The sequence below is a fragment of the Carlito syrichta genome, unplaced genomic scaffold, assembly GCF_000164805.1.
Source record: "Carlito syrichta isolate Samal-C Ts95f unplaced genomic scaffold, Tarsius_syrichta-2.0.1 Scaffold302622, whole genome shotgun sequence".
Taxonomy (NCBI): Eukaryota; Metazoa; Chordata; class Mammalia; order Primates; family Tarsiidae; genus Carlito; species Carlito syrichta.
This window is the reverse complement of record NW_007246718.1, coordinates 202,020-229,565: the sequence shown is the minus strand read 5'-3', so window position 1 is coordinate 229,565 and position 27,546 is coordinate 202,020. Positions and strand designations below refer to the sequence as shown.

Genomic DNA, 27,546 nt, shown 5'->3' with positions numbered 1-27,546 from the left:
GTGAGAATAGAAGTATAATTCTTTTTCACTGATCACTTGAATTTTGTTCTCAGGCCCCTCAAGATGAGACTTCCCTGGCTAGATCAGGCTGAATCCCTGAGCTGGCCACTCTGAGCCTCGGTTTCCCCATCTGTAAAGCAGTGCTGGGAATGGTGCCCTGCTCACTGTGAAGAGGGTGATGAGAGTCAGGAACTAGGGAAATGGCATGAAAAGGGCATTTTGGTCAGGAACCTCAGTGCTACCTCAGCTTAATAACCACCACCACCAGCGGTTTCTGAGCACTTGCTGTGGCCTGGCTGGGTTCTACAGTCATTCCCTGAATTTCTCACTTATTCCTCACAGTGGCCTCAAAAGGGAGATGCTGTTATCTTGAAACTTGAGGACATCATGGCACAGCGAGATGACATACTGGTGTCAGGATTCAAATCCGTACACTGACTCCAGAACACAGGCTCTCTCACTGCCACTGCTCAGTGGTCCCAAGGGAGATAAATGCCCAGAGAGGTCAAGAAAAGCCGAATCAGACTCTGTTTTGAGCTGGTGCCTCAGTTCCAAACCTCGCACCTTGTCTGCTCAGCTCAGAGGCAGTCCTGGGCGTGGACACACAGCAGACCCTAAGATTTCACCAAGAACGAGGATCTTTCCATTTCTGTGATAGGAAAAGGCACACATGAGTCATGAGGAGGAAGGACACCTGACCCCACATCTATGTGGGGCTGGTGCAGGCCTGTATCTCCTCTGCTGTGCCAACTTGCCTGGAACACTCTCCCTACGTGGCTTCCTAGCTGACAAGTGCACACCCTCCATACCTGGAGAAAAGGTCCCTGCCAGAGTCTTTGACTAAATCAAGTTCTCTGTTACAGCTCCCTGCACATTCCAACACAAAAACTTTGTATCATTTGAAAGTATCTTTTAAAAATTTTTTTCAGACAAGGTCTCATTCTGTCATCCAGGTTGGAATGCAGTGATACAATCATAAATCACTCCAGCCTCAAACTTCTGGACTCAGGTGATCCTCCCACCTCAGCATCCCAAGGAGCTGAGACTACAGGTGCCCACTGCCACACCTGGAAAAATTTTTAAAACTCTTTTGTAGAAATGGGATCTTGCTATGCTGCCCATGTTGGTCTCAAACTCCTGGCCTCAAGTGATCCTCCCACCTCAGCCTCCCAAAGAGCTGGGATTACAGGTGTGAGTCACTATACTTGGCCTGAAAGGGTCTTTATTTATGCATTTATTTATTTCTTTAACGTCTATCTCTCTTGGTCTGAAAGTTCCACAAGGACATCTGTCTTTTCACCACTGTCTCAAACACGACCACTGAATCTGAATGAAGAGCACATAGGAAGAAGAGGAAACAGTAAAGAACTGAGTCCTGCCTGCTTCTGGAAGCTTCCTGTTTCAACCTGGAAGGGTGAGGCAGGACGGAGCCCCATTCCAGTGTGCAGTGACTCTGCCCACCAAAAGGTGTGGCTCAGGGCCTGACAGTCTGACCACTGAGTAGCTGTCTTCCCCCATGGAGGGAAAAAGTTGAACCAGACAGGAAGGAGACAGGGAAGAGTCCTTTCAGAGAGTGACCACAAAAATGACATGGAACCGTGCTCTCAGACTTTCATGAGTACACAACTCACCTGGGGTGGGAGGGCGAGGGCTATTAAACATGTAAATTGGGATTCAGTAGGTCTGGGTGGGGCCTTAAATCTGCATGTTAGACAAGCTCTCAGGTAAGGCTGATATCACTGGTCCATAGACCACATTTTAAGTGGCAAGCTCTTTATAGAAAATAGATACGAGATGGAATTTTAAAGTCATTCTTTGAGTCCTATTTGATTTCATTCATCTCAAGCCACGTTTGGGTTGGAAAGCCTGGTACCAACTCATGAAAATATTTCCCACCATGTGCTTTGCACCTAAGAGCATGGGGTTGTGAGCAAATGAGTCAGTGGAGGTGATAGAGAAGTGGACTTGAGTCATTCACTCAAGTCCTGGCCTTCTGAGGACCTAAGCATCTCACTGCATAACCTGGACAAGTTATTTCCTCCTCCCTGGTGGTTCCCAGTCACTGGTCTGCAGACCAGCTCTGTCCGCATTATCCAAGACCTTTCAAAAATGAAGACTGTCAGACCTCCCCCCCACACCCACCAGAGATTCTAATTCACTAGGTCTGAGGTGTAATTGGATCATCTGAATTTGTTTGAACCCCAGAGATTCAGATACACATCTAGAGTGGGAAGCCATTAGATGAAGGACTGTGGTGGAGCTGTCCTTGGTGCTAACCAGTGGCAAGCAATGTGGCCTCAACACAGACTGGGGGAGGATCCTAGGGAGGTGATTATGGACCACTTGGTTGGAGAATCTGGAAAAGATGCAGTCCTCTCTTGCCCTGCTTGGGGCTGGCATTCCTGGCACACCCACTGGTCACCTGGAGCACAGCCGTGAATCCCAGCCCACTGGAAAAGGGAAAATAGTTGCATTCAATTATTTCCAAAATCAGTGCATCTGAAGCATGTGCAAGAGTCTCCAAAGCATGTGAAAGGCGTGATGTACAGCTCTCCAGACCCATACAAACATGAATGGCATTACTGCAGGGAATGCCCAGACAGCACAACCATCTTTTATTTGTTGCTCCGGTTTGAAGAAAACCTGTGTGAGAGTCTGGTTCCTGCTTTCTGTTGAGATTTCCTACTGCAGGGGGAGGAATGAGAACAGAGGGCGAGAGAGAAGATAAAAGGTGGAAATGAGAGTTAAGCAGAATGCCAGGTCTGCCAGCTCACTCATCTTTCCAGCTTTCCAGAAAGATTTACACACCTGTCCAAAATGGACCATGGCTCCATTACCTGGCACACAAAGCCATTTCCTGATGTCAAACAGCAGCAGTCCAGGCTCAAGTGACAGTTCAATGCTGGCTTCTGAAAACTTACCACCTCTCAATTTGTACCCTGGTCTTTCAAGGGGAGTTTTTTAGATTTTCTTCCCCACTTTGGTTGGCAGCAGTGGGAAAGAAAATCTAAAAAATCTGCAAGTTGAAGAAATTCGATGTTTTCCAGTTTATAACTTAACACTTCCTATGACCTGGGTCACCTCTCCAGGGAAAGCACTTGAGTTAAATCTCTTAGCTATTTTATGTCATCCAGAGATGATCAGAGACTACCTCCATGTCTATGTGCATATGATTTGTTACCCACTCCCCCAAACTGTCTGCCTATGAAAATAGGGTCTTCATCTATTTAAATGTATTTTTGTAGCATGTAGTAGGTGCTCAAGAAAGACTAGTTGAATGAATAAATAATGATATCCCCTTGATGTATTTGTAGCCCTCTGTCTCTGTGTATCTACTGGTCCTGTCTTTCCTGCTTTTGGTTACTCTCCACACTGTTTCCCAAGCAAGCATTAAAAAAAAAAAGAGCAAAACCATTTTAAAAACCACTCTTTTTGTTGCTTTCAGGATAAAATTCCAAACTTCTTAGCTAAGCATACAAGGTAAGTGGCCCTGCCTAACTCTTTTGCCTCACCTACCTACACGCACATGCCCTGTCATATGTGCTGCTGCCAGTGGCATGTGCTGTTGGCTGCCAGTGGCATGTGCTGTTGTCATATGTGCTGCTGCCAGTGGCATGTGTTGCCAGTGGCATGTGCTGCTGCCAGTGGCATGTGCAGGGCCTCAGGGCCTGAGGAGGTTGGGCTATCCAACAAACTCTGCTTCCAGAAGTGCTGGAACTCTCCCATCCTCACAGCAGAGCTCTGCTCATCCCCTGAGACTCCATTCCGGTAGCACCCCTGTTCTGAAGCTTTCCTGCGCTCTCTCCAACCTGTCTTCACCAGGCTGGTTCCCCCTGCTGTTCTGCCTGCCCACTACCCATGTCCTTTGCTGCTGCTGACAGAGCTATAACTTCTCTGTCAGCAGGAGCAAAGGACATGGGTAGTGGGCAGGCAGATCTTCTCCCACTCTCAGACCATGGGATTCAAACAGGATTGATTCACCCCTCCAACCAGGGCTGAGGACATGACCTGGCCGATCATAGACAGTTGCTGTGAGTAGTTCTAGGACAGGCACAGGACTCAAGGTGGGCCAATGAGTGTCAGCGCTGAGAATGAAACTACTGGGAAAACAACTTGCTCTCAGTGCCTGAGAAGGAAAGCTCTTTCTGAGCTGACACAGGGACAGTCGAGAGGTGGACAGCCATCTTTGCCTTGAGAGGGGAGCCTGCCTGAGAATGAAGCTGACTCAGAAAAAAGCAGGCTGAGAAAGAAACAGGCACAGGGACAAGAGCCAGTGAGCACGTGAGAAGGAGACTGGCTGAGATACAGATGTCGCATGATGCCAGTGAGCTCCTGGGTCCCGCCATTCTGAAGTCATTCCTAAACCTCTCAGTTACAAAGCCAACATGTTCTCTTTTTAAATTGAAAAGTTTGATTTCTATTTTGCCAATTGCAGCAGAAGGCATCTTAGGTGATATACTCTGCCCTGTGTTCCCACAGACCCTGACTTAACCTCCCTCGTGGCACTTACTGGTGACTCCACTAGACTGTGAACTTCCTGAGGACAGGAAATTTGTCTTATTCACCTCCTTGGTCATAAGACTTGGTGCATCACAGATCCGAATAAAGGTTTGTGAAATGAAAAAAGGAAGGTATGTTGATCTGGGAACTCATGATGCTTTGTCTGACTTTAGGGCCTTTCTGCCAAGGGGCCTTAGATGCTTCAGTATTGTGGATGTTGCCAGCTGGCTCTCCTCCCCAGACATGTGTTCCTCAGTCCTCTGGAGTCAGGGATTCTGAAGAGAACAGAAAGGGACAGGTCCAAGCTTTGAGAAAGACCACGGCCAAGATCCTACCACCACTGTGCCACCAGCTCACCTGGACTTTATCTGAGGCTGCTCGTCTCTGGGCCCCTGCCTTGCACAGGTGAGAAACTGGAGCACTTGGACATAAAGAACCCAACCCACGCCTGAGCCTGTCCATTTGTCAAGCTTTTGTCCTTTGCTCAGGCTTTTCCCTGACTGGAATGCCCTTCTCTGCCTTGTCTACTTAATTCCTTGAAGCTCAGTTGAAAAAAGCCACCCCCTCCAAGAAGTTGGCCCTGAACTTCCTGGAATGACAAATTCAAAAGTCATCAGGGCCATAGGAGTGAGAAAAGTGGGGCAGGCTGGTGACCAAGGAGCCCATGCCCCGGCTGAGGGCCCTGTCTCCATTCAGCGCCTGACAACTGTTGCAGCAAGAAAATGTGGGGTAAAGAGGAGGACCACCTGTGGGGAGGTTGGAACTCTGAGTTGCAGCGTGGGTTTATCATTACCACCATAAAGCACAAGCCACACTCGGGCAAAATGTGGCGGTGGGTCACCAGCTACAACCTCTGCACTGGGACTCTGCTTAAAGCACTAGTTTAGGGTCCTCACACTGCAGAGTGCTCTCCTAAGAGTAAGTCTCTGCCAGGTAGGGCTCTGTGTCTCCATGCCTAACCCTCCTCTCGTCCTCCAGGGCTCTGCACCCACTTGAACCTCACTGGCCCAGCTGTAGTCATTTGCCAGTGCCCTCTCATGGGCTTCCCTGCTGCACTGATCCCATCCAGTCATCCTCCACAGGGCACTGAGGTCTCCAAAATATACACACCTTGTCACTGCCCTGCTTAATATCCTTCAGTGGCCCTCATGCCAGTGCGTGTGCATGCACACACACACATTTAAACAAATAACTGTTTACTAAATGCACTAATGCCATAAAGGGAAAGAACAAGGGGCTAAGATAGCACATGATGGAGAGAGCTAACTTATTCTGGGCAGATGGGAAAGGATTCTCAGAGGCCGAATTCAAATTGATATCTGACAGATGAGAAAGACGTGGCCACAAGAAGGATAAGGAGCAGAATGTTCTAGAAGGAACTGGGTATGCAAAGGTCCTAGGGCAAGAAAGAGTTTAAGGGTTTGACATTTAAGAGGGAGACGTACACAGTCACATGAGGTGAGACAGGATAATCATTCCTCTGTCTCCAAATGTACCGAGAAGATAAAATGATAATGTACAGGCTGAGTCCTTGGTACTGTGCCTGGCATGTAGTTAATGATCAATAAATAGCCACTGCTCTTATTAAGACAGTACTACTGATGTGAGGGAGGGCTTGTTTATTTCCTGGTGATAGGAGTAAGGCTGCCCAGTTCACCAGGAAGAGCTAAAAGCCAGTATGGAAGGCTCCTTTGTGACACAAAACAGCTCTATTTCCACTGGCTTATAAGGATCAAGCACTTAACTAAAAAAAATCTTCAAAACTCATTACAAAAAAGAACTTTGCTTTCCCTCAGAAGGCAGAAGGGCTGGGAAATTAAATGAGAAAGTTCCAAGGGGGTGGTTAAGCTTAAGGTGGTGTGAAGTCATAGAGAAGAAGCCAGGGAAACTGTGCCCTACACAACCAGGACACTCGAAGCTTGCTGGACTATTTCAGAGAGGGGAGCTGTGGAGTAGGTTTACTCTGGGTGCACATTAAAGAATGCAGTCTGGGCCAGGCTTGGTGGCTCAGCCCATAATCCCAGCACTTTGGGAGGCCAAGGCGAATGGATTGACTGAGCCCGTGGGTTTGAGACCCACCTGGGCAACTTGGCGAGACCTCGTCTCTACAATAAATCAAAAATTAGCCGGCCATGGTAGCATGCGCCTGTAGTTCTGGCTACTTGGAAGGCTGAGACAGAAGGATCGCTGGTGCCCAGCAGGTGAAGGCTACAGTAGCTGGGAGCATGCCACTCCAGTCTGGGTGACACTCTGAGACTCCAACTCAAAAAAGAAAGTAGTCTGGGGGCCAACATTCATTCATGCCAAAACCACTCATCCAGACTTCAGTGATGCAAGACACCATGTCCATTGATCACTGTGTTGAGTCCAATGAGATATTGCTGCTTCCCAAGAGAAATCAGTCCAGCAAGGAAAGCAGACATGTAAAAAAGTATGTGCACTAAAGCATTAGGGGGCTGTGAAGGGAATGAGGGCCAGATAGGCGGGGGCCCAGAGAGGAAGGAGGGGCTGGGGGCTCTAGTGTGACTCGAGTCAGGGCTGCTACTCCAACATGGGGACAATAGTGCCATCTTTGCAAAGACAAGAGATAGCATCCTGAAAACATAAAGAGATTCCAGAAACCAATGAGAAAAAATACCCCAGTAAAAAATGACCAAAGAATACACAAAGGCAAGAGAGGTGAGAGGAAGTCTGTATGGCCACAAGTCATGAACAGATCACCAACCTTATCAGTAACTGGGAAAATGGGAATCAAAACCACAATGAGATGATGCTTTGTACCCATTGTGTTGGCAAAATATAAATGAATTTTAGCCTAAATCATGCCAAGTGCTATTGAGAATGTGAAACAATGGGCATTCTCACCCACCTGGTGGGAAGTGAACAAGTGGTATTGCCATCTTGGGGGACAATTTGGCAAGAGCCAGGCAAGTGGAGGGCAGGCATGCCCTATGTGCCAGGAGACTCATTCACAGGCACACAGCCTAGAGAAACTGAGTCTCAAACGCATATATGAGCAGATGTGTACAGGGATACACACTGCAACAGTGCGTGCGTAGGGAAGAAACTGCCAACAACCTAAATGTTCACCGAAGGGAGCAGTAAATACATGCACCAATGAAGTCACACAGCAGATTGTCAAAGTGCAGCAGTTAAAGTTAACAAATTAGAATGCCATGCATCTAAATGGATAAAGCTAAAAAATGTAATACTGGTGAAGAATACAAGTTGTGAAAGGCTACATAAAAAATAATATCATTTATGTGAAGTGGTAAAAAGAAAGCCCTCTTATCATTATATGCAATAAAAGTATAAAACCATGAACAAGAAGGACACAGAATTACAGAATTACTCACAGAGGTCCCTCTGGGAGGAAGGGTACACACGGGATACCACTGCATTTATGATGTTTAATATCCAAACATCAACATTTACCAAACCTGGATGGTGGAATGTGTGAGTTCATTACATTTTTCTGTGTATTCTTGGGCACATTTGGAACATTTTGCAATAATTTCTTATGAGCTTATAAGTAGATATGAGAAAATGTGAACAGCTGTTTAATTCTATGTAGAGGGGATATAGGTGCTTGTTATCTTAGTCTTTGTATTATTTTTCCCTTCCTTTAGGAAATTGTCACTGTATGACTACTTTGGGACACTGTTTGGCCACACCTCCTAAAGTAGAACATATGTATACCCTATGACCAGCAATTCAATTCCTAAGTAGAGACCCACAGACACCCACAGAAACCAGGACTTAAATTCAGCAGAAGACAAGATGTAAAGTCAAGATGTAATGAACAAGAATGTTCATTACAGCCCTATCTAATTGAGAAAACCAGAAGCCACCCAACTAGCTATCAGTAGTCAAAGATAAATAAGTTGTGGTATACTCATTACAATGAAATACTACACAGCAACGAAAATGAACCAACAATTGCTACTTGCAATAGTATGAATGAATCTCACAGATTGTGATGCTGAGAGAAAGAAGGCAGTACATGCTATGTAATTCCCTTTATGGAAAATTCTAAAACAGGCAAAATCACTCTATGGCATTAGAGATCAGGGCAGTCTCCCCCCAGCCCCCAACCTTGTGGGCAGGGAGTGACAAGAAGAGGCATCTACAGTTCTTATTAATAGTCTTTTTTCTTGGTCTAGTGCTGTCTGGCGTAGGTGTTCATTTTGTGAAAATTCATCAAACTGTACCTTAAGACTGAAGGTATGCTATGCCACAATTTAACCATAAATGTCATTAAATACATCAACAGATGTAAAAGCAAGAACCACATGATTATCTCATTAGATGCAGAAAAAGCTTATGATAAAATCCAGTATCCCTTCTTGATAAAAACCCTCAAACACCTAGGTATAGAAGGAACATACCTCAAAATAGTAAGTGCCATCTACGATGAGCCCACAGCTAACATATTGCTAAATGTTCAGAAACTAGAATCATTTCCCCTGAAAACTGGAACAAGACAGGCTGCCCACTCTCACCCCTCTTGTTCAATATTGTGTTGGAAGTCCTAGCCCGGGCAATTAGACAAGAGAAGAAAATCAGGGGTATCCAAATAGGAAAAGAGGAAGTCAAGTTATCCCTCTCTGCTCATGATGTGATCCTATACCTTGAAAATCCAAGAGAATTTGTCAAAAACCTGCTTGCACTGATAAAGGACTTTGGCAAAGTCTCAGGATACAAAAATAAATGTGCCAAAGACAGTTGCATTCCTTTACACCAACAACAAGCAGGCAGAGATCCAAATAAAAAGCACAATCCCATTCACAATAGCCACCAAAAAAGTGAAATGCCTCGGCATCTTCCTAACCAGAGAAGTGAAGGACCTTTACAATGAGAATTGCAAAACACTGCTTAAAGAAATCCAAGAAGACACAAACAAATGGAAAAAGAGTCCATGCTCATGGATAGGAAGAATCAACATTGTTAAGATGTCCATCCTACCAAACGCAATACCCATTAAGCTACCAACATCATTCTTCTCAGACCTGGAAATGACAATACAGAAATTCATATGGAAACATAAATGACCACGAATAGGCAAAACAATCCGTAGCAAAAGAAACAAAGCAGAAGGTATCACACTTCCAGACTTCAAACTTCACTATAAGGCTACAGTAATCAAAACAGCGTGGTATTGGTACAAGAACAAGCACATGGACCAATGGAACAGGATGGAGATTCCGGAAGCAAAGCCTCAATTCCTCAACCAACTCATCTTTGACAAAGCCTCCAGTAACAACCACTGGGGAGAGGAGAACCTATTCAGGAAATGGTGCTGGGAAAACAGGCTGACCAATGCAGAAGACTGAAACAGGACTCCTACCTATCACCGTACACAAAAATTAACTCTAAATGGATCAAAGACCTGAATGTAAAACCTCAAACTATAAGAATCTTAGAAAACGCTGGAGACACCCTTATGAAAATTGGAACGGGGAACCAATTCCTATTCAGGACCCTAAAAGTCAATACCTTAAGAAATAAAATAGACAAGTAGGACCTCATCAAACTAACGAGCTTCTGCAAAGCAAAAGAAACCATCAAGGGAGCAGGGAGACAGCCCACAGAATGGGAAAATATATTTGACAATTGTTTATCCGACAAAGGCTTAACATCTAGGATCTACAAGGAACTCAAACACACTGAAAGGAAAAAAACAAAAAGCCCCTTTAAAAAGTCAGCAAAAGACATGAATAGACACTTCTCAAAAGAAGATAAACGGGCAGCCAACAGACACATGAAAAAGTGCTCAGCCTCACACATTACCAGAGAAATGCAAATCAAAACCACATTGAGATACCACCTAACTCCTGTAAGAATGGCCATCATTAGTAAAACAAACAACAATAGATGCTGGAGAGAATGTGGAGAAAGAGGAACACTTCTACACTGCTGGTGGGAATGCAAACTGGTGCAGCCTCTTTGGAAGACAGTGTGGCGACTCCTGAAAGAACTAGAAATTGACCTTCCACACGACCCAGCAATTTCCCTATTGGGAATATACCCGGAGGAACTAAAATCATTCTACAAAAAAGATACCTGCACACGTATGTCTATTGCAGCTCTATTCACAATAGCAAAAACATGGAACCAACCGTGTTGCCCAACGAAGCTGGACTGGATAAAAAATGTGATACATATACACGATGGAATATTATGCAGCCATAATGAAGGACAAATATATGAACTTTGCAGCAACTTGGATGGATTTGGAGTCGATCACACTCAGTGATTTATCACAGAAACAAAGAACAGAGTTCCATATGCTCTTACTCATAAACGGAACTTGAACAATTATAATGCTATAAGAAAGCAATTGGCAGTAGTGGGAAACTGTGAGGGGAGGGGGGTGAGATTGGCAGTTGAGGGAAATTGCTTGAGGAGGGAGGGGCATACCTCATCAACAAGGGTATCTGCATGATCAATGTTTTTACACCTAACCCTAAAATGTATCCCACATTTTTATAATAAAAATTAAAAAAAAAAATAACCAAAGTGAATCAAACCAAAAAACACCACCATAAGAACAAGGAGAGAAATGAGACAGGGAAGGAGAAGAGAGAAGGAAAGAAAGGAAGCAAGCATGACATGTCTGAGTTACCACAAATTACAAAAGAAAGAAAACCAAATTAGAAAGACTTCCTGGCGGACCTAGCTTTTAAGAACACAACGTTCTGTATTAAACAGCTAACTTGCTTTGTCCTGTTCGCTGTTCACAAGAGCCCACACTGACAGCGCCCTCAACACCGTGTAACAGCCGAGTATCACAGAGGCTGAGTGACTTGTTCTAGGTCACACAGCCAGTGTGTACCTGAGCAGGATCAGACTTGGCCAGTAAGACTCCACAGCCCACTCTTGTCCTCTGTATCATGTGGTTCCTGAAGATGTATGTGGTCTGTGACGCAGCAGAGGATAAAAGACAAGGAAAGGTTTCCCCCAGATATGAGGCGTAATGAACCCCAAAATAATGGTTTAGGTAAATTACCAAAATGGTGACAACTTGAGAGACTGAAGATGCTTTTCCCAGAGTTCTAGAGAAGAACCCAGATCGCAATACGCAGTTCTCAAAAATGAATAGGAGTACCGAAGGGAAAGGTAGCAATTATTCTCAATTATTCAAAAAGTCAGAGTTGAGAAGTACTCTTCTAAGTTGTGATTTTAATCAGTTGTCCAAAAATGTGAGGAAAAAAAGCAGACAGAATGTAGGTGAAGTATTTTCAGAAGGCCTTGCGAGCTGGAAGGAGAGATTAAATAATGATATACAAATAATCTAAAAGATCAGAAATATTTTGGCCAACATTTAATGCCCAGAAGAGTCAAGTGTCTTATAATTCATGCCAATTACAAAATCAATGGGTTCAACCTAGAAACTGGATTCTCAAACTTAGCCAGAAATAAGTGGAGATGGAGAGTTAGCCAATTCTGGTTGGTTAATTGGGAAGGCCAGACCCCAGATGTGTCAGACAAATCCTCTTTGTCATTAGGAATGATGTAAAGTCTTCGTAAAACCTCCTGCCAATATTAGCTGCATCAGTATCTAGTGGCCAGGTCAGATAGCACCATGTGAGAACTGACCATCTCTGAATAATCATCAATGACAGTGTCCTGTAACCGAAAGTAAGGAAGACAACTGTGGAAGAAGGAAATTGATAACCAAACAGAACTGGTGCCACACACCATATTCTACACAGCCTGAGTTCATTATTTGACCAACATATTTGACTATGCACCAGGCACCGTGACACCGTGACAAATCCTTAGAAGACAAAGACTTAATAAAGCCAGGCTCTGCCCTGTAATTCCATGGTGTAAGGGAGGGGTGAGGAGCAAGGGAAGAATTGTAAATCAGGCAACTGTGATTATGATGGAGCATGAGAAAGGAACCCAGAGAGGGGCAGCTTACACTGTGAAGTCAGGGAAGGTTTTCTGGAGGATACTATGGAGGCTGAGACCCGGAAGGTCTATGACCCAAGACCACCAGGAGAAGTCTCTTGACTCAACCTCTCCATGTGGTACACAGAAAATATGCAAGAGGGGGACAGAGCAGCAAGTATACTTAGTTTCTGGCTCTAGATTTTCTGTTTATAAATAACTTCAATTTTTAAAAATTGGATTTAATTTTAATTTTTTTTTTTCAGTAAGAGTCTCACTCTGTCACCCAGGCTGGAGTGCAGGGGCATGAATGATCACAGCTACCAAAGCCTCAACCTGCTGGGCTCAGGTGATCCTTCTGCCTCAGCCTCCCGAGTAGCTGGGACTACTAATTTTTAGTTTTATTGTATAGATGAGGTCTTGCCATGTTTCCCCAGGCTAGTCTCGAACTACTGGACTCAGGCAATCCTCTCGCCTCAGCTTCCCAAAATACTGGGATTATAGATGTGAGCCACCATGCCTGGTTTAAATTTTTATAAATAAGATCTTGCTCTGTTACCCAGGCTAGAGTGCAGTGGTGCACTCATAGCTCACTGCAGCCTCGGAACTACTGGGCTCAAGTGATCCTCCTATGTGGCTGGGGCTACAAGCACATGTCATCATACCGGACTAATTTTTAAATTTTTTGTAGAGATAAGGTCTCGCTATGTTGCCCATGTTGGTCTTGATCTCCTGAACTCAAGTGATCCTCCTGCCTCAGCCTCCCAAGGTGCTGGGATTACAGGCATGAGCCACCATACTCAGTCTTATTGGATTTTAATTTGATATTATAGAAAAGTCCTCTCAAAACCCCCCACTTATTAAATACATATATGCATACACATTCCAAATCTGAGGCTCATCAATGTCTCTCTCCTGAGATGACTTTTCTGGCAAGATGACTTTAGCAACTGCTCTCCTGGAATATATCTTAAGAGGCTTTTACTGTAATAAAGAGAAACACAAATGTGTGATGTATAATGAGTCCAATTTCTCTCTTCTTCGTGAATAATACATTAAGCACCAGGACTGTTTACACAGTGGTTGGCAGAGTGTCAAGCCTGGGTTGATGGCTTCATTCAGTGGGAGCTTCTTTTCTCTCCCAAATTTCTCTCCTAACACTTGCTGTTTTGGGGGATAGAGTTGGAGCTCACATCTCTGCTGTGAGCAGGTGGGGGAAGTTTCATCGTCCTCTGACTGTCTTCACATGAAGGACTTTATGGCCGAATCCCCCGACAGCATGTAGCACCACACAGAAACCTGTAATAAGTGACTTTCTGCATCACCAGCTCCTAGATTTGCTGTGGACTTACAGGGCTTCTCCACTAAGGGGTTGGCAGTGCAGTGGCACAAGCAGAGCAGGGCTGAACTCCTGGCTCCGGTACTCACAAGCCATGGGACCCTGACCCCAGGTTTCCTCGTCTACATCACATTTTATATAAGGTCTGGCAAGATAAAGATGAGATGATGAGTGTGAAGCCCCCAGTGCTCATGACAAGCCTGGCATTAAGGGCTGGTCTCACTCTACATAGAAATGCAGAGTGCCAGGGTCCTAGGGAGAACCACCTGCATCAGGCTCAGTCCCTATAGGGGCATCTCCAGAGATGAGAACACTACCTGTGTCTGCTTGCTCCATCTCACGGCCAGCCCCATGCCCCTCTGGTTAACAAACCAGAACACAGCACTTATCACGTGCCAGGTACTGTTCTAAGCACTTTACAGATGCTACCACCTTCAATCATAAAAACAGCACTAGAAGTGCTGTGACTATTCCTGGTATATATGAGGGGGGACTCAAAACCACCTGGAATTGATTGATACAAAATTGTTTTTTATTCTTACAAGTTGAAACTTCAGTCACCTTCAAATTACTCCCTGTTTGATGCAATACACCTATCAAGACTGTTTTTCTACTGCTCAAAACAGTTTTTGAGTTCAGCAACATCGATGCCTTTTAGTGCCTTTTAGTGCCACTGCCGTTTTTTGTTTCACTTCTTCCCCATGGGTAAAACATTTTCCTCTGAGGACTTGTTTCATCCAGGGAAACAACAACAAAAAAGTCACTCGGGGCAAGGTTAGGTGAATAGGGAAAGTAGGGCACAGGGATCATGACATTTTTGGTCAAAAACTGTTGAATACTCAGCATGGTATAGACAGGTGCACTCATAAATCATCCATCACAAAATGGGTAAACACGTGAAAGAATCTCCAAAAAACATTCACTGAAGCTGAAAGCACCCTCTCACAACAACACTAGCTGGTACACTGATGCCGATGGGCTCCTACAACACTTACCTAGCGGGGAAAGCCTGTACTGTACGTCCTCCAAAAGATAATTCCAGGTTTTTTGGGGTCTCCCCTCACACAGGGGATAAGGCAAAGAGAAGTCAAACATTGTGCCCAAGACGACACAGCTAGTAAAGTTGGAGAGATCTTTTTCTTTTTCTTTTCTTTGACTCTCAGTGCCTGTGATAGCTTCTTACTTAGAGGTAACAAAGTCCTGTTGAATGAGTAAACTTAAGTAGTATGGGCCCACCCAGATAATTCAGGGTAGTCTCCCTACCTCAGGGTCCTTATTCCTGCATAAATGAATGAATGAGTGACTATCTCCTCATGTGTCTAGGATTACTAGGAAAGTTCCTATAAGCATGCAGATGAACTATGAGGGTGGTGCTCCCAGCTCTATAGTAGCCCCTAGGGGAGGATGGGCCGCTGGGCGGGGGTGGAGATAGAGGCCATTAGAGTCGGTTTCTACTGTTCCCTGCTTTCCACAGCACTAAGGTAGAGGAGTTGACTTAGGGAGTTAATGTAAACACCCACCCACTGGGCAACAGCTGGTGAGTGGATGCCCACCGGCCTCCAGGGTTCTCTGCAGCAGATCTCACGCATGAGCACCATACTTGTGGAAGCTGAAGGCTAGACCTCTACAGAGCACGTACCTGGGCCCAGGAATCAGTCTTGACACTGCCCAGCTAGGGCCTTTGCAGAGGAGGTTAGTTTAAGAAACCTGAGGTAGGGGGATTGCCCTGAATAATCTGGGTGAGCCCAATCTAATTAATCACACTCCTTAAAAGCAGAGACCCTTTTCCTACTGTGGTCAGAGGAAGGCCAGACAACGGAAAAACGGTCAGAGAGACGCAGCATGGAAGACAGAAGGAGGAGCTACGAGCCCAGAAACACAAGAAGCCTCTAGAAGCTGTGAAAGACAAGGAAATGGATTCTCATTGAGTCTCCAGAAAGAAATGCAGCCTTGGCCGGGCTTAGTGGCTCAGCCTGTAATCCCAGCACTTTGCAAGGCTGAGGCAAGTGGATTGCCTGAGGCTGCGGGTTCGAGACCAGCCTGGGCAACTTGGCAAGACCTCATCTCTACAATAAATAAATTTTTAAAATTAGCCGGGCATGGTAGTGTGCGCCTATAGTTTTGGCTGCTTGGAAGGCTGAGGCAGAAGAATTGCTGGAGCCCAGGAGGTCGCTGCTGGAGTGGTCATGAGTGTGTCACTACACTACAGCCTGGGCAATGAAGTGAGACTCCAACTCAAAAAAAAAAAAAAAAAAAAAGTGGAGACCCTTTCCCCACTGTGGTCAGAGGAGGGCCGGACAATGGAAGAACAGTCAGAGAGACGCAGCATGGAAGATAGAAGAAAGGACTACAAGCCCAAAAACACAAGAAGCCTCTAGAAGCTGTGAAAGACAAGGAAACAGATTCTTACCAAGTCTCCAGAAAGAAATACAGCCTCACTGACACCTCAATTTGAACCTGGCGAGGCACGTGTGGGACTTCAGGCCTCTGAAGCCGAATGCACCCTTTCATCATGAATGTGTGTGATTTTAAGCCACCAGGTTTGTGGTCATCCATTACAGCAGCCACAGGAAATGGATGTGGGGGAAGAGAAGGAAAGAATACCCTGAATGGATTCTGCTGTCCCACCCATCCCTCTGATGGATTCAAGGCTGGGGAGTCCTGCGGGCCCTTCAAACATCTCATCTCCCACAGGAAGCCGGCTCTGCTTATTCCTCCTCGGTCTTCAGATTGCACCAGGCTCCCTCCTCCAGCTCACATGTCTCCTCTGGGAGAAATCCTTTACTTGTGAACCTCCCTTCAAGACTGCCAGCTTCTTGAAGACAGAGGCTGCACCTTAACTTACCTTGGTTGACCCTACACTCAGCATGACAGCTCTACACTCTGGACAGGTTTGCCAAATGGAAAGTCCATCAGCCTTTATGTCCTGCTAAGAATCTCCTGTTTCCTGCCTCTGCACCAGCCCTCTGCTGGGGTCTGCTGTCTCCAAGGCTTCATTTCCAACGGCACCTCCCAAGGAGCCTCAAAAGAGAGTCCATGGTTCAGTGAGCACCAGTCAGTTCCTCCACCACACACTGGTGTATGTGTTTTTAATGAGGATTTTAATGCATAATTTCACCAAGTTGAATTATTTGCAGCTCCAGGGAAAGCAATTTGACTTGCCTTAATGCCAAATGAGCTTTCAGAGAGCGAATCTATTATCCTACGAAGGAATGACAGTCTCTCAATTCTCATTTGCTCCCTCAACAATAACGTAGATTTTAGTAACACCATCAAAAACCAGTCATCTACCTAAGTGCTCAGGCTGGCACAATCCATTTAGACAGGGAGCTTGCTGGTCAACTCCCTTGGACCATCAGAGAGCCATAATTCCTGTCCCCAAGAGGACTCCTGTCCATTCTGCAAAAAAATATTCAGCAAAAGGCAGAGCGAGAACAACCTCCCAAGTCACCTTGGAAGTTCTACTCATTTCTGGAATTTAGATTTTTTGAATTTGTGACGAGACTCAGCGAAGTGAAAAAAAAAACCAAAAAACAACAACAACAAATAAAAGGGAGAATCTCCTATTTAATATCTGTTCGTCTGTTCATTAATTCAAGCCATGAGTATTTCGGGCTGTCAGGTACCATTCCAGGAGCCGCAGAGTAGTGAAGAGAAATAGATCCAGGCCCTGGTTCGTAAGCTACCAAGCTGGTGCAGAAAGGCAGATAATACTTAAGGACACAAAGGTATCATTTCCATCACTGGTATGTGCTGGGAAGAAAGTTAAAGCAGAGTAAAAGGCTACAGAGTGACTGGGGACAACATGAATGAGGGCATCAGAAGAGGTCTCTCCGAGGAGGTTAAACCTGACAAATCAGAGGAACCGTCCATGCAGAGATCTGGAAACAGCCTTCCCAGGCACGGGGAATGGCAGGTGCAAAGGCCCTGAGGTAAGAACGGTGCAGATATCTTAGGAGGTCAGCATGGCTGAGTGAAGAGGGAGAGGGGAAAGACATGAGATGAGGTAGAGGAGGCAGGCAGGGGACATATCAGGCGACACTTTGCAAGCCATAGTAGAGTCCCCACTGTAAGGGCCACAGGTGCCACTGGAGGCTTTTAATCCACAGTAACAATTTGGTTTATGCTGTACTAACCTCACTCTGGCTGCAGAGTGAACAATGGTCTACAGCAAGGCAAGAGAGGAAAGGGGCAGCTACTGCAGGAGCCCTCACCAGCAAGGACAGTGGCTTGGGTTAGAATCATCTAAGCAGGGATGCAGGTAAAGCACATGAACTGGAACTACCTTCTGAAGGGAGAGCCCGGTGGACGCACACATCAGCTTTGGATGGGCGCTCTGTTATCACCTCAGTCCTGCTCAGTCGTTCTACATAAGTGCCATCCCATGAATGGCATTAGAATTGGTCATCAACATCCTGGTGGACTCCTTGCTCCCTTGGCATCAGGCCTAGCCATGGAGCTGGCTCTGGCCAATGAAACTGCCAGAGTGGGGCTGCCAGGAATCACTTCCGGGAGAAGCTTTGAGCGCCACTGCCTGAGCTGCCTCTTCTCCTTGCTCCTGTTGCCACAATCACAGCAACATGCATGGAGATGGAGCACCAGCAACCGTGACAGACAGAGACTGTGAGCCAAAAATACACCTTTGGTGGCTTAAGACACCAAGATGGAACTGGTACCTCAGTCTAACCAGGCCAATGCCAACTGACGCAGGCCTGCATCTGTGATATTTAAAAGTTAATGAATAACTTTAATATATTTCTAATGTAACCTGACTCATCTACAAAGGACTGAACTTCATTGAGTGTTGGCTTGATATCCAGGCCAGCTATTTTAACATGATATGGTGAAGGCATGAATGCCTTCAGGGAGTGCTCCAGAGGTCCGGTGAGTTTATAGTTACACATATGCATGGCACGTTAAGGCAACAGATTCTTTGGTAAAGACAAATGCTGGGTCCACAAAAATATACCACATGTCAACTGTATCCATTAAAGAAGTTTCAAACTGGAGTTAAGATCACTTTCAATTCTAAAACCGTCAGAAAATCACCAATGATGGCATTGCGAGGGATATATACAGAAACTCAGGCTAGAAAGATACTCATCTGACCAATGAGAAAAGGCTGAACTGTTTACTATTTCCTTGAATAATGTCCAGGACTGTGGGTCCAAGGGCTAGAGTACCAAAGTATGCAAAATTCAATCAACCCAAGATGTCCTGTCTGGATGTGCACCTTAATGGTCCAAGTGGACAAGTGACTCATCCTTAAAGTGACCCTCTCAGAAGGACCCAATCGAAGAAAAGACTCTGACATGGTTGACTTTTCTGGGCCAGTTTAAAATCAAAGCTTTCTAGAAATTTTGCCCTCAAGATACCAAAGCAGACACCCCAAGCCACTGGGCCCAGTTGGGGCCAGCATAAGCTTGGCCTTTAACTGAGTTAATCAATGGCCTCTGCTGGGCCTTGAAGGTCCCACATCTTGACTCTACCCTCTCTTGATAATTAGAAAGATTGCTGGCTCTGTCCTGGGCTGTAGCCAAAGTGGACTTAAGGGAAGTAGGTATGTCTAGGTCAGCCAAACCCAGAGGGAAAGAAGGAATCAGAGTACAAGCATGGTTTGACCAGCTCATTAACAGTTAAAGGGCAGCACAGGGTCAAAATGAGGCCACGGCCCCAAGACTGCTCTTGCGCTGTCAGATCTACCCCTGAGAACAGGGAGCAGGATCATGAACCTGGTTAAAAAACAGTTGTTGCATTTATACAAGATGGGCATCGCTGGTCAGGCCCACTATCACGGTACCTTTAATTCCCAAGTGCGTTTATTTGCAAATAGGATTATGGGGGATGGGGAACATTGCTCTATGGGCACAGACATCACAGGGGAAAGGTCCATGCTGATGGAAGTCATTCCCAGGACTGATGGAGTAGATGATCTCTACCCTGGGGGTGAGGGTGGGCAGCATGACACAGGGCCGTGGCTGACTCACCGCAGGGGAAACCAGCTCTTGGTCCTGGCATGAGAGAGACCTAGGATAGCTTTATGTTCTCTTCCTACGTGACTCAACTCTAGAAAACCCTCCTGCTCCCTAGTCTGTGCTTCATCTCACTAAATTTAACTCTCATTCCAGTGTTCCTGGGACTGGCGTTGCTCTTGGCAGGTCTGCTTTGTCTTAAACAAGTTTCACAGAACTGTAGAACCCGAGAAGGTATGAGGTAGGGAGGGAGATGCTACCAGCTGCAGAGAAAGCATTTAGTAAGGTGCAATGTGTGGTGGGATCAATAAAGCCCCCATAGACATCCATGCCCTAATTCCCAGACCCTCACGTGGCAAAAGGGACTTTGCAGATACAATTAAGGATCTTAAGATGAGGGAAATTATCTTGGATGATCCAGATGGTCCCAATGTGATCACAAGGGAATGCTAAGAGGAAGAGTCAGAATCAGAAAGAGACGTGACTATGATGACAGAAGCAGAGATCAGAGTGATGTGACTGTTGTCTGTGAAGACAGAAGAGGGCCACAGGCCAAGAATGCGGTGGCCTCCAGAAGTTGATAAGGCCAGAAACGGACTCTCTCTGGAAGTTCCAGAAGTAATCAGCCCTGCTGACACCTTGGTTTTAGCCCTGGGAGACTGAATTTGTACTTCTGACCTCCAGAACTATAAGGTAATAAATCTGTGTTGTTTTAGGCCCTTGCATTTATGGTCATTTGTTACAGCAACAACAGGAAACTCATACAGTAAGGCTTCACTTAACACTGTTGGTAAGTTCTTGGGAACTCTGACTTGAAGTGAAATGAAACACTGTATGCCATAGGAACTTAACTCTTGTTTACATCAATTAGCCTGGGTAAAATTGGTTTCATTATATGGTCAATCATTTTGCTTAAATCTGAGGTTTCCAAGAACATATGGATGATATTAAATAAGGACTTACAGTACAGAACACAAGACATTTCACTATCCAAATCCCCTTGGTCCAGCCTAGTGCTAGAACAGCTTTTCTTTAGCCAGATGCCAGTAGGCCAGACTCACTGAAGAAGTGCTTTTAGCAAATGAGAATATCTTACAATGATAAATGTTGGTTAGGCAGAATTTTGTTTTATGACACTTTAAGACATTCTGGATGGGTACCAAGATTTTTATGAGCCCACAAGTTCATTAAATTAAGTTAGTATATAATTTTCCTTCTCTTTTCATAAGAATTATTGCACTACTTGCTATGGAAAAGTATATAATTTTTTTTTTTTTAATTTAAAAAATTTTTTAAAATTCTCTCACTCTGGTTGCTTAGACTGGAGTGCAGTGGTGTGGTCATAGCTCATTGCAGCCTTGAACTCCTGGGCTCAAGTGATCCCTTTTGCTTCAGTCTCCTGAATAGCTGGGACTACAGGCATGCACCATCACGCCTGGCTAATATTTTTATAATTTTGTTGTTGTTGTTGTTGTTGTAGAGACAGGGTCTCACTATGTTGTCCAGGCTGGTCTTAAAGTCCTCCTCTCAAGTGACTTTCCTGTCTCAGTCTCTCAAAGTGTTAGGATTTTAGGCATGAGCTTCTGTACCTGGCCTGACATGTAGAATTTCTAAGTCTTCCATGTGTAAGGATTCAATTCCACTTTTCTTCAACAAAAAAATAAAGGAAAGGATATTCTGACCCTGAGATAAACCTGCCTTATAAGTGTTTAAATTAAAATCCAGCAAACCTTGGCATGATCAGATTTCCATCTGTTTTATTTTATTTATTTATTTAGATTTTTATTTTTTGAGTTGGAGTCTCTCTGTCACCCAGACTGGAGTGCAGTGGCCGCTCCTGGCGCAGCCTCAACCTGCTGGGCTCCGGTGATCCTTCTGCCTCAGCCTTCCAAGTAGCCGAAATTACAGGTGCGCGCAATCACGCCCGGCTAATTTTTTTATTTTATTGTAGAGATGAGGTCTCGCCTGCCCAGGCGGGTCTCGAACCCGCGGGCTCAGGCAATTCACTCACCTCAGTCTCCCAAAGGCGCGGGATTACAGGCTGAGCCACCGAGCCCAGCTTCCATATGTTTTATACACAGAAATTACGCACATGTAAACATAGCAGTTAGCAATAGTAGTTTTCCCTATGGAATTCCCAAGTGCTGGGAGTGGATTATAGAAACTCTTGCTCTGTTTTCCTACGATAAAGGTCAAAGGAAGTCTTAAGGTGCCTCTTGAAGAGAGAAGTTAGGAAATTCATTCCATATGGAATCTGCCACATGGCTTTGTCAACAGGATACAACAGTGGTCCTCACATTTATTTAGGCATCAGCACCACCCGGGGGGGTTCGTTAAACCTAGATTGTGGGGTCTCAGCCCCACAGTTTGTGAGTCAGTCAGTGTGGGGTGAGCCCAAGAATATGCATTTGTAAACAGCTGCCAGGTGACGCTGCTGGTGGCAGGGGCCACACCTTGAGAAGACAGTAGCAGGATCACTCTCAACACAATACCCAACTTCTTACATGTCCTGAAGAGGGACTCCTCCTCATCTGACTGAACTGTGCCTGCCAAGGCATTTAACATATATTGGAATTGCTGAAGTGCCTCCTCCACTCCCTCTTTGATGCTAAGCCAGGAGTTCTCCAGTTTGGAAGCATGTTGAAATCATCTAGAGAGCTATCAGACCCTCAATGCCCAGGTCTCACTCCAGGTCGATAAAATCAGAATGGGCAATTCTCAGGGTGTTTTTTAAAAAATATTATTTATTTAGTTAGGCTTTTTTGTTTGTTTTTGAGATACAATCTTGCTCTGTCACCCAGGCTAGAGTGCAGTGGTGTAATCATAGCTCACTGTAGCCTCAAACTCTTGGGCTCAAGCGATCCTCTAACCTCAGCCTCCCAAGTAGCTGGGACTATAGGCATGCACTGCCGTGCCTTGTTAACATTTTACTTTTTGTAGAGCTGGGGTCTTGCTACGTTGCCCAGGCTCGTTTTTAACTCCTGGGCTCAAGTGATCCTCCCACTTCAGCCTCCCAAAGCACTGGGATTACAGATGTGAGCCACTGCAACTGGACCTCAGTGGCTTTTATTTTTTATTATTTTTATTTTTGAGGGTCTTGCTCTATTGCTCGAGTGCAGTAGTGTGATCATGCCTCACTGAAGCCTCGAACTCCTGGGCTCAAGCAATCCTCTCACGTCAGTTTTCTGAGTAGCTAGGACAGCAGGCGCATGCCACCATGCCAAGCTCCTCAGTGGGTTTTTTTTTTTTAGATTAGAAAATATAGTTTATTTAAAAGTAAATTAGAGAGAGAGAGAGAGAGAGAGAGAGAAGATTCACCTCCCCAAGGTGGGGAGGGGGCCAAAGCCAGGAAGCATGGCGACAGCCATAGCTCAAAAAGCATGTGGCCACACCAGAGTCTAGCAAGGCAATGGCCCCTCAGTGGCTTTTAAAGCTTCCAGGTGATCCAAAGTGCAGCCAAAATGGAGAACTGCTCCCGTAAGCAAACATGAGGTGTGACCAAGTGTGCAAACTGGCTCAAGCAGACAATTCCACAGGGCTCTATGCCAGGCCTAGACCCAGGTCTCTCTTCTTCAGTGCTGGTCCCAGCCCCTTACACAGTGACATGTAATAAAAGTTTAGTAAGTGCCTTCTGAATGAATGACTACTGGTCAACCTGCAAGCCTGTGGGGGGCTAGGACTTCCTCCCTCCAGGGTACCCGAGTGAAAACACAGAAATACACTCATTCATCATGAATAATTAACCTTCATTAGGTGAGCAGTTCTGTAACAAAACAACTTCTCTGAGAAAGTTCTAGCCACAATCACATCTTAATAAGTATCATAACAGCTATGGATGAAAACTAGAAAAGAAAATGTTTGGTCCAGAACAGAGGTCAGAAAACTAACCCATGGGCCAAATCTTGCTGCCGTCTAGTCTTAAAAATGAAATTGTATTGGAACACAACCACGACCATTTGTGTCCATGCTGCCTATAGTTACTTTAACATCACACCAGTAGAGCTGAGTATTTCTGCTGAAATTGTATAGTCCCCAAAGTCGAAAATGTTAACTCTCTGGCCCTGTACAGAAAATGTTTTCCAACTTCTGTTCTAGGGAAATAAGATGTCATACACACAACATAATGACAACTGTCTTTAAGTGGTAGCATTATATATAAATATTTTCTTTCTTGTAGAGATGGGGTCTCACTATGTTACCCACACTAGTCTCCAATTCCTGGGCTCAAGTGATCCTCCCACTTCAGCCTCCCAAAGTGCTGGGGTGACAAGCATGAGCCACCACACTTGGCCTGTTTTTTTCTATTTTTTCCCCTTATCTCAGCCAACTTTTTCTTAAGGAGCATGTGTGCTTAAATAATAGACTAAAACTTGGAAGGCTGAGGTGGAAGGATCACTTGAACCCAGAAGGTCGAGGCTGCGGTGGCCGTGAAGCATGCCACTGCACTCCAGCCTGGTTGACAGAACGAAACTCCTACTCAAACAAAACAAAACACATAATAGACTAGACTAAAGAAGAAGAATGCTCTGCCTCAATGCAGGCTGTACCCCAGGGGCAGTACCTTGTTTCCGATGGCCTTTTTGGGTGGGAAGCTGTAGGCCCTCACTTGAGGGTACTTGTTTTGTAACGTGTGGTGTAAGCTCCTGAACTCCGTATACCGCCGATAGACATTCCACTCATCATCTTTTATTCGGATATAGACCTGCCCAGAAAAGGACGAAGAAAGGAAAAGTTAAAGCCCTCATTCCAAAGGAGAGGAATTTCAACAGCGCTCAGCCCACAAGAGCCAGCTCCATCAGAGCAGGGGTCACATCTGTCTCACACACCACTGGGCGTCCCATTCCTGGCACAGAGTAGGGACTCAGTTGTACTGGCTAAACAAATGGGTTCATGAAAGAATGATTCAACCAGGCAGGCTACAGGACAACATGCTGTCTGTCATTTTCCCAGCATTAACAGAGATCAACAGCCTAATTAATGGCAGAGATGCATTTGTCATGTTTTTGTCATATGCATGTTGTAGCACTAACAGGTTCCTGGTGAGAGGCTATTCAACCTTTCTGGCCTTTTGTTTCCTTATCTGTAAAATGGAGCTCATAACAGCATTTCCCTCCAAAGGTGGTATGGAGAACAAGGCCACTATGCTTGGAAAGGAGGGAGGGAGCTGGAGCTGAGATCTGCCCAGTTAGACAGAATGTCACATCCAGATGGGATAAGCCTAAGTGGGACAGAAAATGTCTTTATTTTAATTAAGTTATTACTCTTAAGAGAATGCTCCAGGGGTACAAAATGTGAGGGCTGTTTCATCAACTTTATACAGGCCCTAGCACCTTTAGGGACAAGTGGAAAAGCAGATAAGTGGGAAAGAGATCAATCCATGTAAAAAATTACATGAGTTAAGAACAGCACAGCGAGTAAAGTCTCCAGTGATAAATGGCTATTGTATTTAAATCAGTGAATGTCAACACACATCTTAAAAACCTCTTAACCATAAAAACTGACATTTGTAACATGAGTGATAAATTCGGCTTCTATGTAAAAACCACCCATCGTCCCCAAATTATATATTTGAACTACGGGATAGTGACCATCAGGGTCTTTCACAACATCCTTGTGAACAAGAGGAAGGAATGAAGACTAACACCCAAAATATTCAATTAATGGATAGACATTTCCAGTGGAATTACAAGGAGAAACAGAAGGCCTACCAAGTTTCTAAAGCCCTTGGGTCTCCATGACATAATGGAAACTTCACACCAATAATCAGATTAATTGTACAAGACTTTTTTTTTTTTTTTAACAAAGAGAAACATTCATCTCTCATTTGTTCAAGCTAATGCTTTAGGGTCTTTGTACTAGCTGCTGAATGCAATTCTGATCCTATACATCTTGATGGCCCCTAAATTCTCACACAAGCCCACACACACCCTAGAGAGTGGCAGTTTCAATCACTTCTCTGATCATGCATAAGATGAATTCTCTAGATCACGAAGGGTAAACCATGGCCCATGCACCAAATTCAGCCACATGCATTTGTTTACCTATTGTCTATAGCTGCTTTTGTGATAGACAGTTGCCAATTTAAGATGGTTTGGCTTATGATTGCTCAACCTTACAATGGAATAAAAGGGATAAGAAACAATACTTTGACTCTGAATTCTGACCTTTTTCCAGGAGAAAAATACAGTATGATACTCCTACATGAATTATTCATAAAATAGGCTTTGTGTTAGGTGATTCTGTCTAACTGCAGGCTAATGCAAGTGTTCTGAGCAAGTTTTAGGTAGGCTAGGCTAAGATGTGATGTCTGGTAGGTTAGGTTTAGAAAATGCATTTTTTTCTTTTTGAATTGGGAGTCTTACTCTGTCACCCAGGTGGGAGGGTGTAGCACAATCATAGCTTACTGCAGCCTCAACCTCCTAGGCCCAAGTAATCCTCCCACCTCAGCTCCCCGAGTAGGGATCACAGGTACACACCAACGTGCCTGGCTGTTTTTTGTCTTTTTTGAGTTAGAGTCTCACTCTGTTGCCCAGGCTGGAGTGCAATGACACAGTCATGTCTACCACAGCTTGGACCTGCTGAGCTCTGTGATCCTTCTGCCTCATCCTTCCAAATAGCTGGGACTACAGGCATACACCACCATATCCAGCTAATTTATTATAGAGACGAGGTCTTGCCAAGTTGCCCAGGCTGGTCTCAAACTTCTGGGCTCTGGCAATCTTCTTGCCTCAAAGTGCTGGGATTATAGGTGTGAGCCACTGTGCCAGGCTGCCAGCTAATTTTTAAAAATTATTTTTGTAGAGACAGGGTCTCACTATGTTACCCAAATTGGTCTTAAATCCCTAGGTTTAAACAATCCTCCCACCTCGGCCTCCCAAAATGCTGAGATTACAGGTGTGAGCCACTGCACCCAGCCACTATTAAATGCATTTTCAATTTATGCTATTTTCAGCTTATGATGGGCTCATCAGGATTGGTTCATCATAAGTCAAGGAGCATCTGTACAACAAGAGTTGAGAAGTTGCAACAGAGACCACACAACCTGCAAAAGTGAAGGTGTTTCCTTTTGGGTCCCTTACAAAAAACGTGGCAGCCCCTGATCTAGATGTTCAGGATGCCCTCTTTATTGCTACTTTTCCATCAACACATCCTAAATCCAGTGGGGAGGGAGGCAGGCCTTTCCAAACCTTCCCAGGCATTGGGTGGGCTACATTAATGCACTGATGCCCAGGAACCTGGGATGCAAAGCTTCTCCAGTGAGTCTGATGAGTGAGCAATTTGGGGAACCCCTGAAGTAAAGTACAGACTCAGATGTCAGCAACTCCCCCTTTCTGGCCTCTCGTTCCCTCATCTGTAAAATGGAGCAGAGAACAGCACCTTCCATCCACCGTGGTAAGAACATTCAGGAACATCAGCAGCGCTGCTTGCCCGGGACCATGCAGAACACCATATGGACAAGGTGGAATTCGATTTGGGGAAGGAGTGAAGGGGCCAAGGTCAAGATAAGGACCCTTGGTTATCAGCCCAATGGAGCAGAAGGTCTCATCCAGATGGGACACACACACCTGGGCACTTTTAAAAATTGCACATTAAAACAGCCCAGAGGGTAAAGCCTCCAATGACAAATGGTTATTGTAATCCGCAATCAGCAAGTGTCAATACACACCTTAAAAACCTCTTTAACATAGCCGGGCTCAGTGGCTCAGCCTGTAATCCTGCGCCTTGGGAGGCTGAGGTGAGTGAACTGCCTGAGCCTGCAGGTTCGAAACCCGCCTGGGCGACTTGGTGAGACCTCATCTCTACAACAAATAAAAAAAAAAAAAAAAAATTAGCTGGGTG

The 27,546-nt window shown here is 45.1% G+C and overlaps 1 protein-coding gene across 1 annotated transcript in view; it reads right to left on the bottom strand.

The window, feature by feature from the left end:
• Positions 1-27,546, bottom strand: part of LOC103259363 (sorting nexin-29-like) — a gene marked incomplete at its 5' end in the record, with an annotated part of 286,922 nt that overhangs the window by 59,680 nt on the left and 199,696 nt on the right. Inside the window, one exon of the mRNA XM_008057037.1 lies at positions 24,269-24,409. Within this exon, the coding sequence (XP_008055228.1) occupies positions 24,269-24,409 (141 nt within the window). The remainder of the gene's footprint in view (positions 1-24,268; positions 24,410-27,546) is intronic.